Here is a 15,103-nt window from a genome sequence, read left to right on the forward strand (position 1 = left end):
ATCAAGATGCATAAATGCTGGGTGATTATAGCTTAGATTGGATGCAAGAAAGATCAAAGAATGGTAGTAAATTAAAATACAAATACAAGAGTTAACAAAGAGATATGAGAAAGAGGTTTAAGTCCAGTGCCACCTATAAGTCAAATAAAGTTCGATTCTCAATACAAGCAAGAACTGAGAGACTTCATATGTATAATCCTTCAGATTCACTGAAACAGATTGCCTCAAATATTACATGTAGGTAGAGGGGTTAATTGTCAGGAAGAGCTAATAGGAGTCAAGATGCCTCAGTAACTGAACAATACAACTAAGACTGGAATAACACATTAGGTGAGACATTAGGTAAATAGCAATAAGTTGGTATACAGATAATAAAGGCAGATCCAGCCGTGTTGGTCTGAAGTAGTAGAACAAAATAGGAGTCAAGTTGCACCTCTAAGACCAACTTAATTTTATTCAGAATGTAAGTTTTCATGTGCTCTCTAAGCACACTTCAGATGAGGAATCCAGTACAGTGAGCAAAGCCACACATAACTGGTAGTCAGTGGCTCAGAATGCAAACTGGTACAAATTTAAGATCCAATGACAGTATAGTAAAATTATCTGGTAGGGAGTGGTTTAGAATGCAAAATGGTACAAATATAAGATTTAATCACAGAACAGTAAAATTAACAAATTGAGCAAACCTTTGATCTGAGTAGCATGAGCATGCAAAAGCAATAAAACAATAATATGTCAAAATGTGAGAATGTCTGTTAATTACTATATTGTATTATGCCTGGGTCAAATGAAAGGTATAAAGGCATTAACAACAGATGTGAGAACTAAGTCTGAGTCCAGTGGCATCTTTAGGACCAACAAAGTTTGATTTCTCGGTATAACTTTTCATTTCCCCTCAAGCACTTTTCAGTGCTATTGATTGACAAATTCAGTTGCCAGTCATCATTCACTTAGCACTCAAGTGAAGGCTTGATTCCCTGAACCAGCCCTAACACTGGGATCCCAGTCTGAATGGGCTGAAACTGGAGAGCAAGCCACCAATGGGAATGGCCACGTCCTGACCTAATGGTTAAAATTATTCCAAATGGAAGGAACCTAAAACTGATGTCCTGGCTTGATCTCACAAAAGTTTATCCTTCTGAACCAATGGAATGAGCTACATGAAGCCCAGAGCTGATACAGCAAATGACTCCCATTTCTACTTCCAACAACAAAATTCCCTATTATGTTTTGAATATGAAAAATAAAAATAAAACCTGTTTTTCAAATACTGACCACCATCTCAGAATAGCATTTTTACCCTACTCGATTTTTCAAATTCATATGGAAAGAAGTGAAAAGTATTTTAAGAAAGGGAAAATTCTGATGAATGGAAAGAGATAGTTTCATCCCTCAACATATAAAAGCCAAGGCATGGTTCAAAGACTCACCAGACTCCAGAAGTAATTGCTCGAGATACACATTCTGCACTCAAGCAAAGAGCACTGACCACCATGAACACCATACTTACAAAAGAATGGCTCCATCTATGTTTGGTGATGCTTGTCTTCAGCAAAGTCTCGTCTCAGAGCTGCACCAGTCTGCGTGAACAGCTAAGCACCACCAACAAGAACAACCTGGAACTCCTGAAGAGCAAAATGAGAACAAACTTTCCTCTGCAATGCCTAAGTGACATGAGTGACTTCATGACCAACCAAGAAATTCTTAAGGAGATCCAAAGGTCTCTAGAAGAGAATCCAAAGGTGGCCATTCATGAAATCTTCCAACAGATCATCCGCACCTTCAACCAAAATCTGACAGAAATGGCTTGGGATGAGAATTCCTTGGCCATGTTCAAGTCCAGACTTCATCAACAAATTCAGCATCTGGGAACATGCTTGAGTGCGGAGATGGAGAATGACATCTTGTCTCCAAGAGGTCAGATCACCCAGCTTACCAGGCTGAGAGTGAAAAGATACTTCCAAAGAATTGACAACTTCCTGAAGGAGAACCAGCACAGTTTATGCACCTGGGAAATTGTCCAAATGGAAGTCAAGCAATGTCTGCTGTTTGTGGACCAACTCACAAATAGGATCCAAAACTAACAGGTATGAGATATTTTTAAAAAATATCCTTGCTTTGAACTGAATAAGAAAAATTAGCTAACCCTATAAATACCAATTAAAGACCTTTTTTTGGCCATCAAATCGCAGCTGACTTACTGCAACCCCATAGGGTTTTCAAGGCAAGAGTTTATTTTTACAGAGTCTAACAAAACCTTTTAGGATTTTTGTCATTCAATGGATTGGATCCAGACTAAAATGGTCTCTTCCACCAATTCCCCCTTCCATCTTTGCTAGTTCACTTGCTGATTGAATAAATGTTTTACCATTTGACAAAGGGAACTTTGACTCTCCAAAGCTTACACCCTAAAAATCTTGGGTTTTTTTTTTTAAAAAAAATCACTAACGTTAGACTTATAGCCAGCCCTCCCCCTTGTTCACAGGGCTTGGGGTGGCTCTAAGGTGCTTCTGGACTGTTCTGCTGTTTAGCTGTTCTGCTGCAGACCGATATGACTGAAACTTTGTTTTATTTGGAATATAATCAACTCACTGATTGACTGAATAGGTCTATCGTACTTTAATCTGCATATCATACATATCTAACCTTTAAACCCATCTCAGTGAGAAAGGTGGACTATTAAAAGCAATAAATGAAATAAATAAACTGAAATAATGACTGAAAAGGAAAAACACTTCAAAACGAATATGGAATTTTAACCACTTCTCTTTTTCCTTCCAAAATCAGTTGCCTGAAAACACAATTGGACGGACTACCCAGCCATTCCTCTTTCGTTTCCTTCAGCGACCCATTTCTAGAAAGCAAAATGTTTCCTGCTGTTTTTCATATTGGTTTACAGATTGCTTCACTGATGGTAAGATGCAGAACTACAGACACTAAGATGCAGTTTTTAACAATGAATTAGGACAATCAAGTCTTCCATAGAAAAGAACAAGAGGAAAGAAGAAAACATTCAAGAGACATCAAGGCAAGGTGAAGCCCAAAGAGTTCCAAAATATTTTTTTCTACTTTCTGCAAATCTTCTCAGGTTTCTTTGGATGGATGTTTCCAGCTCTGACCCAACAAGAACGTTATCAGCCTCTGCATGTACTATGCAGTATTGAAAGCATTTAGCCTCATTATACTTTGGGTTTACTAAAAACACTGATAAATCTGAATCAAGTGAAGAATAGTAGTTCAGGGCACTATGACATTTCTTTGAAGTTTACTAGGGAGTTCTTTAGTTGTTCCTTAGTACTGTTGAGACAGCTTTCATGAAAAACAGCTAGCCTATCACCTATGAAATATGCAGATGCAGGAAGTTACTGAACACAGGGCTTTTTTTGTAGCAGGAATTTCTTTGCATATTAGGCCACACATCCCTGATGTAGCCAATCTTCCAAGAGCTTACAGGGCTCTTATTACAGGGCCTACTGTAAGCTCTTGGAGGATTGGTTACATCAGGGGTATGTGGCCTAATATGCAAAGGAGTTCCTGCTACAAAAAAAGCCCTGATTGGACATATTGTAGTTCGCCCTCTTGATTCACATAGGATGATGCAGAGACCTGCTAGATGTGCCCTACATGCCCTGGAATCCATTGCCTCCTGTTTTGTGACAGAAGTACAGTTCATCCATGGAAGAAAATAGACTCATAAGATTGTTTCCTCAAAATGTAGAGGGGCTTTAATATCACTGCTTGTTACTTTTAAATGTACCATCTTACATATTTCAGGGAAAGACCTGATGAAGTTTCTAATTTATTATAGGAAAAAACACCCTGTGTAGTAACACACACAGTGAGAGTTATGCCAATCAAAAATCCACCTGTCATAAGGTTAATGCAAGCAATTTGTCAGGACAAGTTATTTTCATATGCTGCCTTAATTTAAATGTTCAGTACAGTTTTCTGCCATTTCTAATATTTATTTTATAACATAACCATGAAGATGTATTTATAATTGACAACTGGTATTCATATGACCTGTTGGTGTGCATTTTATTTATTGTCTTTATTAATTTTATTGCATTTTTATTTATGTAAAACTATATTCATGTAAAATAAATTTTATTTTTGTAAAATTAATTTTGTTTTTAAAAGGGCAACTCCTGAAAATTCTAGTAAGCTTCTCTTAGCCTCATCATTACACGCAGGGTGAAGTTTAAACTTCCTTACAGCTTCAAAAAGTGAGGAATTAACATTTGTGTAACTAAAGTGTACTGCTGAAAATATAAAAATGGATCCTGCAGAAAAATGTTACATACTTAATATTCACAAACTATGGGAACAATTTCTTAATGTGCACAATTTAAGAGATGAAATTAAATACACACACCAAGGAGGTGGGAGTTCTTTTCCTCTTAAGTCCCACAAAAAAATTTCCAATAAAACCTTATGAATGCAAAACAAGTTTCCAATGATAAAAATCACAAAGGGAGGGGCGAGGTTATTGTGCATTGGAGAGCCAGTTTAGTGTGGTGGTTAATTGTGTGGACTCTTATCTGGGAGAACCGGTTTGATTCCCCACTCCTCCACTTGCACCTGCTGGAATGACCTTGGGTCAGCCATAACTCTGAAAGAGGTTGTCCTTGAAAGGGCAGCTGCTGTGAGAGCCCTCTCAGCCCCACCCACCTCACAGGGTGTCTGTTGTGGGGGAGGAAGGTAAAGGAGATTGTGAGCCACTCTGAAATTCAGAATGGAGGGTGGGATATAAATCCAATACCATCATCATCATCTTCATTTGGGAAGCAGCAGAAATGTTATATATATGTGTGTGGGGGGTATGCCAGGGGTGGTCAATGGTAGCTCTCCAGATGTTTTTTTACCTACAACTCCCCTCAGCCCTAGCCATTGGCCATGGTGGCTGGGGCTGATGGGAATTGTAGGCAAAAAAATCTGAAGAGCTTCCGTTGGCCACCCCTGTGGTATGCTTTGGTATGGTATGCTTTGAATCAGATGAGAGTCTTCATTCACTGAACTACAATCTGGGAGGGGCAGAACCCATTTCATCAGAAGTATGAAGGGATGGAACGAAAGGTGGTTGAACACCTAAGCAGCTGAAGAGCCCAATATTGCAAAGGGGCTTTGGGCTGGCAGTGGCACACACAGACACCAATACTATTTTGATTCAGGCACAAAATAAAAATGAGGCAAGTGATCGTTTGACTTCAAGGCTTCAGTGTTGATTTATTTTCAAGAAGCAGGCTTATTCAATGGAGAGCCCTGAAGGGCACCACAAATTGTCTCAATACACCCACTCGGCAAGAGAGAAGAAGCAGAGAAGAGCGGGAGACCTGAATAATGGAAAAGGAATTTTACCTTCCCTCTTGTAATTATTTGCCATGATACCCTCCCTCACACTCTAACTCCCCTATGAGGTACCGTACTGCAGTCCCAAACCCAGGCATGGCCTAGGAGGGAAAGACCTCACTGCAAGGCCATCTTTTTGAGACCAGGGAATACTGGTCTCTTCCAACCTATTGCAGTGACTGAAAAAATGCCACAAATTTCAGCATGTGGGGGTCGTGGGAATTCTCTAACTCTCACCTGGCTAAGATGAAGTATGGGAAAAGCATTTCACCATTTTTTTTTAGTTCAAGTCTACATGAAGCTCTAAACAAAAACCATCCATTACCGTTTTTGAGATACTTCTGAGGAAATCATGCTAAAATGTGGCAGACATCTCACTGGCCATCTGCTGACTGAAACTTCCTCCTGTGCACTTCTCAGTTGGTAAGGAGGAGGGCCACTCACCTCCTCCTTCCCAAGGCATTTGCAATGCCAAAAAGCCCACTGAGGACATCTCCTGAGCAGTAGAAGGACAGTACTTCCACCTGGTTAATAAAATCAGCCCCCAAAGGGGGCTTTTCTTAGTCCAAGTTCCAAACAGACTTTAAAGAAAAAAGTTGTTTGCATTTGTACTGATACCAAATCAAATCACAAAACAAGGCAAAATCACACAATACCTTATGTTAGGATCAATCAATGATGTGGAGAAACGCCATTTTAGTCAATGTTGGTGCTTCATTGGGAGGGAAAACATGAAACTCCTAAGCAGGCTTGGGCCTAGCCTTCCCCTCACTCCCCCCCCTCCCTTCCAGAGCCAAACCAACAACTCTAGGGGGAAAGTCTCCTAGAGCAGCAGGAAGTTTTTTTTGTTCTTGGCATGTGCTAGGCAGGAAGAGAAGTCAGTTTGCAGCTGGCGCTCTGGAAGAGAGGTTGCTTGCCTGTGGGCTCCTGCCTGTGGGGGAGGCCTGCTCAGGAAAATGAGGCCTCCAGGCAGTAAGACCAAGTAAGTCATCCAAAAAGGCAGGGCGTGTTTAGATCAGGGACAGTAGGATGCGTTTATAACACATTTTCTTTGTCATGCTGTTTGCTGTGCGGGTGCTGTGCTGTGCTTACATGCAACTGTTTTTGTTTTGTTCTTCTTTTATTTTCTTTTTCTCTTTTAATTAAATATTTTTACTGTTTTAAATGCTGGCAGTCCATCTCTGTACCACATAGATCCCCAACCACCTTAGACCACGCTGTTTTATAAAGGGGGCCCCGGGCAAGGGGGAAGGCATGCAGTTGGATAAGGTGCCAATCCTCCAGGGGTTCCCCAAAGAAGTGCTGAGGTCTCTGTGATACCCAAGTACAGGGTGGCAGAGGACCTTGAGGCCTGGCCTCATAGCTGGAGAGGGGGATTGGGAGTCCTGTTCCTCTCAATCTGACCCCCTAGACTGAGCAGGTGGTGGCAGCGAGCCCAAGGGGCAGGAGGAGAAATAGCTCCCTCCAGGAGTTGGCGACTCAATAGGGAGCTGACGGGACCGGGTCTGAAGGCAGAATCGGGCCGGTTCCACCACAAATGACATAAAACAATGTCCAATCTTTCAAGTTCACTTGAACTCTTCATCAGGTTGGATTTGAAGGCCTTTATTATTGCTTTAACTGCTGACCTTATTAATTTTAATAGAGAGATGCCATTTGTTTGTTCTTGCTTACAGTAATACCACTTTATATCTTCTTGATCACCAAGAATGCTGGCCAAAAAAAGTTCCTAAAATCACAGCCTGAAACATCTGCCCTCCCTTATTGCACAACATCCAGTCTGATAAAGAGTTCAGGTGAACTTGAAAAGTGGTACACTGCTTTGTATCATTTTGATTGGTCCTCATAAAAAATACTATGTGGACTGTGCTTTGATTTTGGATCTCAGAGTCTAGATTTTTCCAGCTTCCCTCTTTCAGCAAGCAGTCAATCCGGGTATCTCATCCATCTCTTTCTCCTTGTCTTGAACTTTTCACCTCTCTTTAGTGGAGAAAGCTTGAGGGGAGAGAAACGGGTATTTACATTTCAGAGGATATACTTCTGCCAGGTTCCAACTTCAAGGCAGTTCACATGTAAATGAAAACTATTCATTAGAAGAAGAAGAAGAAAATGTGATACAAATAAACTAGCTCAGGTTGATGGCCTTCAGTGAGAGTCATTCTGACTCCCTATTGTCTTTCATGTTTTTACTCACAGAGGTAGCACAGATAAGAGGCATTTGCTGTTGCTTGTTATTTGCTTAACAAATTGTGTAAAATTAACAAATTCAGCAAACCTTTGATCTGAGTAGCATGCTCAATTTGTTAATTTTACTATTCTGTCATTGTACCATTTTACATTCTAAACCACTGCCTACCAGATAATTTTACTTCACTGTCATTGGTTCTTAAATCTGTACCAAGTTGAATTCTGGGCCACTGCCTACCAGCTATGTATGGGCTCTGCTCAGCTATGTATGGCTTTGCTCACTGTGCTGGATTCCTCACCTGATGAAGTGTGCTTAAGAGCACACGAAAGCTTACATTCTAAATAAAAATTGGTTGGTCTTAAAGGTGCAACTTGACTTCTGCTTTGTTCAACTTCTTCAGACCAACATGGCTGCCCGCTTGGATCTATCCCTGAGAAAGAATCAGTTAACTCAAAATTATTTTTGATTTCTTTGGAATTCATTAAATGTTTCTTCTGAATTGCAACTCGCAGCAGATGAAGTTCTGTAGCAAGTCTATTTCAAGATCTTACTAAAATTCTCCACTCTGGGGAGAATTTAATAAGATCTTGAAATAGACTCTCCACTCTGGGGAGAATTGTTTCACAGATACCCACCTCAGACTCAACAATTCAGTGGCAGTAAATAGCAGATGTTACCATGAGACTGTTCTGTTTTCAGTCTGCATTAATGTTATGTCAGGCTTCTGGTTGTTGTGAGGTTTCTGGATTGGGCATTGGTTCTCTTGGGCTAACTGTTGGTTCTTGGATGGGAGCCATTGACTGAGGCATGTCTCTTAGCCCTGGAGAAAGCAAGACTCCACCCCCCAACACCCTATTGGGGGTGTATATGAAATTTTCACAAATGTTCTTAGGCCTGTCGAACTTGATAAAATTTTGATGAAATTGTAGTTGTCCTTCAGATGCTGTCAAAGATGTATGATAGGTAGTTTTCTTTGATACAATCCCATCAATGGCAATACATGAAACTAACAACAGCCCCCAAACTAGATATACCATAGAGAGATTTCATTGTGCAACATGTAATATTTTGTCACACTGGTCACTGTGGTCAGTAATGAATTCTGAATAAATCAGTTATTTGCATTAATTCTATTTTTTTTAAATAACTTAATTGAAAAAAAATCAATGTGAGGAGTCCATAACAAAAACTACAATATTTGTTTGTTCAAAATATTCCTTATGGGACTAATGGTTAAAAGGGGAAATCGGATCCAACTTAATATGGAATGTGAACCACTTCTCTGTTTTCTTCCTGCTATGTCTGCTGGTGGTGATGCAATTAAAACAGCTGAAAGAAAGTGCAACTCGACAGAGCACCTAAATCACTCTTTTGTTTCCTTCAGTAACATGTTTCTAGGAAGTAAAATTTCCCCAAGTCTGCTTTAACTGTTGGCAGTGTTTCACTAAATCACATTGTGGTTTTCAATTATGCAGTGCCACAAGGAAGTTTTAAAATAAGGAAGATAAAGGAACAAAAGAAAGACTGACGAAATTGCCTACAATTCTCCAGTACAGTTTTTCTCCACTTTCTGCAACTCCTCTCAGATTCTTTGCATGTCTGTTCCTTGCATGGATTCCAGTATGAACTTTCTCAGCAAGTGTGTGTCTCAAAACATAGGGTATAATCCTAAAAATGCTTCTGAGTAAAAATGAATAGGACTGCACTCAGTAAGTACATTGTTCAACCATTCATAAAAGTACACTGTTCAACTATTCATACCCTTAAATTTTGAATCTTATCGATAGCAATGGCTCCAGACTAGTTTAAGAAACTTCTTTCCTTGTTTAAAGGATTAGATAACATTTATTCATTTACTTATTTACATTATTTATAGTTTCCTTTCTCACTGAGACTCAAGGCAGATTACACAATGTAAATTAATGCAGTCAATAGGATGGGACATCTAATAAACAATGTAATGGGACTGGGATTGCAGAAATTAGAAAAAAGCAGAAATCTGAACAACAATTCGGCCCCCTCCCAGCCAAGCGGCCACCGGTCACTAAGATTGGGGGCCGTCCATTGCCCCCTTGGAAGGAGAGGAGGATTCGCCCAGCTCATCCAGGTACGGTGTGGGGGGGAGGATGGTCTTAAAAGGCCAGCCATGCCACCAGTGGCGCAGTTCATTGCCGCTCTCAGCTGAAACAGCAGCTTTGGACCTCGGCGGGGAAGAGTGGTGTGGAGACCTGCGGCCTGCGAGCAGGGAGGCTTGAGACGAAGTGCCTGACGGCATCAGTGGCTGGGGGGCTTCTTCGCAGCGGTGGAGCAAGTCCCGACGGAGCAAGGAGCCGGCGGACACAAGCGGGGTGAAGCGTCAGAGTGCCAGAGGTGGTCGTGGGCAGCGTGAGGCAGTGTTTTGGGACATGTGCAGGCTGCCAGTCCCTGCTGGTTTGGTGCGTTGCCGCCAGAGAGGGACGTGCGAGGAAGGATAGGCTGACAAGTGGTTGGGCTTTCCACCCAGCGCAGCTGCTTGGCCCAGGCGGGCGGCCTGCAAGTTGTGCCTTAGTAGGTTGCCAAGAGATAGGCAACATGGCATCCAAAAAGGGTCAGGGTCCCCCCAAAGGCAAGCAGCCTGCTAAATGACCTCCTAAAAGGCCCCCTCAGAAGCCACTCCCACCCAAGGAGGGGGAAGACATGCAGACAAGGCGGGCCATTATGGAGCAGCTGGAGGCTCTTGAGGAGGCTAGAGGGGTAGGCAGCACCCCTTGGTGTTCTGCCAGAGTGATGGACTTGGGGAGAGCAGCCACCTTATTGTTCCAGAAGGAGGTGCTGGCTCGTCTTTCTGCCCTACAGGGGGACGGTGCAGGGGGCTCCGGACTGGTGGAGGAGGATCAGCAGGAGGAGCCTGAGGCAGTTGCAGTGGTTCCTACAGAGGTGGAAGGTAAGCTGCCTGTAACACAAGAGGGTGGTTTGGCCATGGGGCCCCAGCAAGGCCACTGGTTCAGCCAGGCCAGCTGCAGCGCCCCCTGCTACCTTTTCAGCCTATAGTAGGGCAGGGCCGTCCATGCATCCACAGGTGGCTTCTGGTGGGCTGCCAGCCCAGTCCGGGGATCCGTTTTTGTTCCAGGGCCCAGATGCCACTTGGTCGCAATGGCAGTCGACTCATGCTGCGGGAAGACAAGGGGGTAGTGTAGGGGCAGGTGGGCAATCCACAGTTGCGGGGGTGTTGCCTTGGGGTTGGCAACAGGCTGCATCCCTGCCCCCCACATGGCCCTCAATGCAGTGGGGTGGGTGGGGACTCCCTCCTCATCTGCCAGTCCCATACAGTATGGTGCCTTTTCATGCATTACCATTTGGGGACCCAGCCATGCCATTGGGTGATCACCTTACGGTGGCAACCAGAGACAAGATATTAAAAGGAGAGTATGTGGACGTGTTTAGCCTCTTGTTCAGGGAGTTAGAGAAGAAGTCCAAGGATGAATTGGATGAGAAGGATAAGGAGAAACTCAAACATAGGAAAGTGGATAGGACGTGGGCTAACTGGCTTCCGAGATTCCTTATTTATGCTGGGGTCATTGCAAGGGCTCAACCTTGGCATGCCGCCCCCCTTTTCCAGTATTGTGACATCATATATCAAGCATATACCAATTTTACTGTGGGGGCATGGCTTCAGTATGACGAGGAATTCCAGATGTGAGCGGCTGTCTATCTGGGCCTCCCATGGGACCAAATCAATCAACAGCTGTGGCTGCAACTTATGGCACCAGCTAAGCCTAATGCTGGGGACAGATTGGATAGCGGCCACCTAGTTCAGAAGACGGCAAGCCCTGCTGACACCCACATGCCCGCAGGGCAGTCGGTGCAGCCACAACTGCTTTGCTGGGAGTTCACCTCCCAAGGCGTGTGTGCCAGAAAGATATGCAAGTACAAGCACGAATGCCTGTTGTGTGGCGGGCCTCATGCATTCACGGCTTGCAATAAAGCCAGACCAAAAAGCGATAAGAGGCTGGTTGGGGGGGGGCATCCCAGCAAACTGGAAAAGGGGCCCAACCCCATCTGCCTGACGGTCCTTAGGGACCTGTTGCGGGACTATCCCTGTGTTGAGGATAGGCTCTACCTTTGGGAGGATTTCTCCCAGGGGGTTAGGATTCCTTATCAGGGCCCATGGGCACCGTTCTCCAGTTTGAACTTGCATTCTGTTAAGGGTTTAGGACACGTTGTTCAAGCTAAAATTTAAAAAAAGAATGTTCAGAGGGGCGAGTGTTGGGCCCTTTCAAGGCTTCACCTGTTCCTAACCCGCATGTTTCCCCACTAGGTGTAGTTCCCAAAAAGGCAGCGAGGGAGTTTCGCCTAATACATCACCTTTCATACCCATGAGGGCAGTCGGTGAATGACGCCATCCCAGAAGAGTTGTGGTCAGTTAAATACACGTCCTTTGGTGGGAATAGTGTGGGGGTGCATAGCAGGCGCAGAGCTGGCGAAATGTGACATTAAGTTGGCATTTCACCTCCTCCCCGTCCATCCAGACAATTTTGAGCTGTTAGGTTTTACGTTTGAAGGCAGTTTTTATTTAGATAGAGCACTTCCAATGGGATGCTCCATCTCATGTTCAGCCTTCAAGTGGTTCAGCACATTTTTGGAGTGGGCTCTTCAGGTTAAGTCAGGAGTATGCAGTACGGTGCATTACTTGAATGACTACCTCTTTGTGGGCCCCATGGGAATGGGGCAATGCACCTTCCTGCTAGCTACGTTTGAGAATCTGGCGGGGGAGCTAGGGGTGCCACTGGCCCAGGAGAAAACGGAGGGCCCAACCATGGTTTTGGGTATCGAGATCGATACTGTGCAACAGTTATCACGGCTGCCCGCTGATAAGTTCAAAAACCTCCTGAACAGAGTACAGACCATGAGAGGAAAATGCAAGGTTCCCCTGCTCAAATTGCAACAGCTAGTGGGCCACTTGAACTTTGCGTACAAAGTGGTGGCCCCAGGTCGAGTATTCCTGAGGCGATTCTGCAAGCCCTTAGACTGCCACATCACTACACCTGGGTAACCAAGGGCATGCGGGACAACCTGTATGTATGGGAGGAATTCTTTTCAGACTTCAATGGCATTTCTTTCTGGCATAGTGAGATGAGACTGGAAGCTGAGCTCCAGATTGTTTCAGATGCTGCCAAAACCACCAGATTCGGGGTGTATTTCAGAGGGCATTGGTGCGCCAAGCGCTGGCCCAACGAGTGGTTGGGCCAACGTGCCATAACCTGACGTTTTTGGAGTTCTTTCCCATTGTGGTTGCGCTGTTCCTGTGGGGACCCACACTAGACAATCACACAGTCCATTTCTGGTGTGACAACTTGGCAGTTGTCCACGTGGTCAATAACTTGACCTCCAAGTCAGCACCAGTTATGTGTCTCTTTAGGGCCTTTACCTTGCATTGCCTTAAGTTAAATATTTTGTTTTTAGCAAAGCATGTCCTGGGCTCTTGTTATGGCATGGCGGATGCTCTGTCTCGCCAACAGATGGAGCATTTTTGTCAGCTCACCCCAGAGACAGACTCATTACCTGTGCACATCCCAGCAGAGATTTGGCGGATTGGAGGGATGAAGTTGGCCAGGCGATCCAACTTGCCATAGTGCTAAAAGGTTGTATGACCGGGCGGCTAGCCAGTTTGATGTTTTTAGGAAAGGGGCAGGGTTACCTGATGCCTGGCCAGTTCCCGTGGACCATTTAATGCAATTTTGTGTTTGGCAAAGGGAGAGAGGCCTAACGGTAAAGACCATCAGAGGACAGATGGCAGCTTTGTCATTTTTATTTATTTATTTATTTATTTATTTATTTGTATTAAGATTTATACCCCGCCCTTCTCACCTAGGTGTCTCAGGGCGGCTTACAACAAGGCCCAGGGGTTCATGAATGCAATGAAAGATTTCCATATTCAAAAAATGCTGGAGGGTTGGTCAAGGGAGGCTGGACGATAGGTGGACCACAGGCAACCAATTTCCCCAACCATATTAAAGGGGTTGCATGCCATTTGGGAATCAGTGTGTGCCTCAAATTTTGAAGAGGCACTTTTTCACTCAGCTGCATTGACAGCTTTCTTTGGGCCCTGCGGGTGTCTGAGCTGGTGGTACTTTCCCATAATGATGCTTCGGGAAGGGCGCTGCCGATTGGCGATCTCAAATTCTCGGGGGGTCAAGTGTTGCTGCGGGTCCATCAGTCTAAAACCGACCAAGGACAGCATGGTTGCACAACAACCTTGGGAGCTTGTTCAGAGCGAAAGTTATGCCCGGTAGCTGCATTTACATATTATGTGGAGCTGCGGGGGGTGGCGGACAGGCCACTGTTTTGTCATAAACACTGCATACCCTTGACGAAGTATCGATTTTGGGCAATCACCAGCATGTCACTGACATCGTTAGGCCTCGAGGGCACAAAGTTTGGTACCCATTCATTCAGGATAAGTGCAGTTTTGACTGAGGCAGCTATAGGATATGGGGGTGAGGCCATCCGTTGGGTGGGACGCTGGAGATCTGGTGCCTACTGTGCTTACGTGAGGCCTCTGACGACCTGGAGATGAAGTGCCTCTGCCCTGCACCCTATTCCATGTTCGTTACAGAGTTACAAGGTTACAGTTACATTGGGAGCATGTTCTAACTGTTTTTGTTTCCTAGATGCTGTGGCCAGAGCTGAAAGGAGGAGGATCATCATATGCAGCCACAGTATTATCTTTTGGGCAGGCATCAGGCCCGATGGATTCCAGTGGGCTTGCAGCTGGGCCTGAGTGAGCAGACAGTAATTGAGTGGCAAGGACACCAAGGCATGTGGTGGCCAGGGCTTCTTCCCCTTCTTTTCATGGGGAGGAGGGGTCCTCCTCCCCATATTTTGGTGAAAGATCTGGAGGAGAATGACTTGGGCTGGATGAAGGGGAAGGCCCTTTCCCTACAGGCCCAAGATGACCTTAGGGTGATTCGTCAAAGGTGTTCTCATCCTCTGGTCGGTCATGCTGCCATGCTGGGAATGGCAGGTGGTTTGGGACCCAGCAGGGTTGGAGAGAGCCTGTAAGAAGGCCAACAGGGCGTTTCAAATAGCTCTTGAGAAGGGGCTAGGAGTTTTTGACCCGCATCCCTCCATTCAGGCTAGCCTCAATGAGTTGAACAGGCAGGATGGGGTTCATCTCTCGGTAAAGGGCAACAAGGTTTTCTTGGCTGACATATGGCAAGGGTTGCTACAGGCGCTGGAGGGTTAGTGGGGTACAGTGCCTAAACTGAACTTTGGCCCTGATGGTGGCTGTTTACTGTTGGGCACCTGTTGTGTTGGGTATTTGTGTGCACCCATGGCACTGCACCTTTGTGGTGTGTGGCCTCCCTGGAGCGACCATTAAGCTGTACAATCCAGGGCCGAATCCAGGGGTCTGGGGATCCTGTTACGTGGAGAGTCATCCACATCCCAGGCTGTACGGTTTGGGGGAGGGTGGAGCTCAGGTGAGAGGGGATCTAGTTGTTTTGCCGGCCCGGTCTGAGCCAGGTAAGACGGCTCACCCCCGGGGCATTGGGGCTCACCCAAGCACAGGTCAAGAAGGTGGTCTGG

The 15,103-nt window shown here is 44.8% G+C and overlaps 1 protein-coding gene across 1 annotated transcript; it reads left to right on the forward strand.

Moving 5' to 3' along the window:
- Positions 1 to 1,493: 1,493 nt before the first annotated feature.
- On the forward strand, positions 1,494 to 2,084 carry LOC132570101 (interferon epsilon-like). Its single transcript, XM_060236538.1, has one exon. It carries the CDS (start codon positions 1,494 to 1,496, stop codon positions 2,082 to 2,084), a length of 591 nt encoding a protein of 196 aa, XP_060092521.1.
- The last annotated feature ends 13,019 nt before the right edge of the window (positions 2,085 to 15,103 follow it).

This window comes from Heteronotia binoei, chromosome 4, assembly GCF_032191835.1.
Source record: "Heteronotia binoei isolate CCM8104 ecotype False Entrance Well chromosome 4, APGP_CSIRO_Hbin_v1, whole genome shotgun sequence".
Taxonomy (NCBI): Eukaryota; Metazoa; Chordata; class Lepidosauria; order Squamata; family Gekkonidae; genus Heteronotia; species Heteronotia binoei.

Bases quoted from the DNA above. Each gene is read 5' to 3' on its own strand.
- LOC132570101 (XM_060236538.1), top strand. From the start codon at position 1,494: ATGAACACCATACTTACAAAAGAATGGCTCCATCTATGTTTGGTGATG.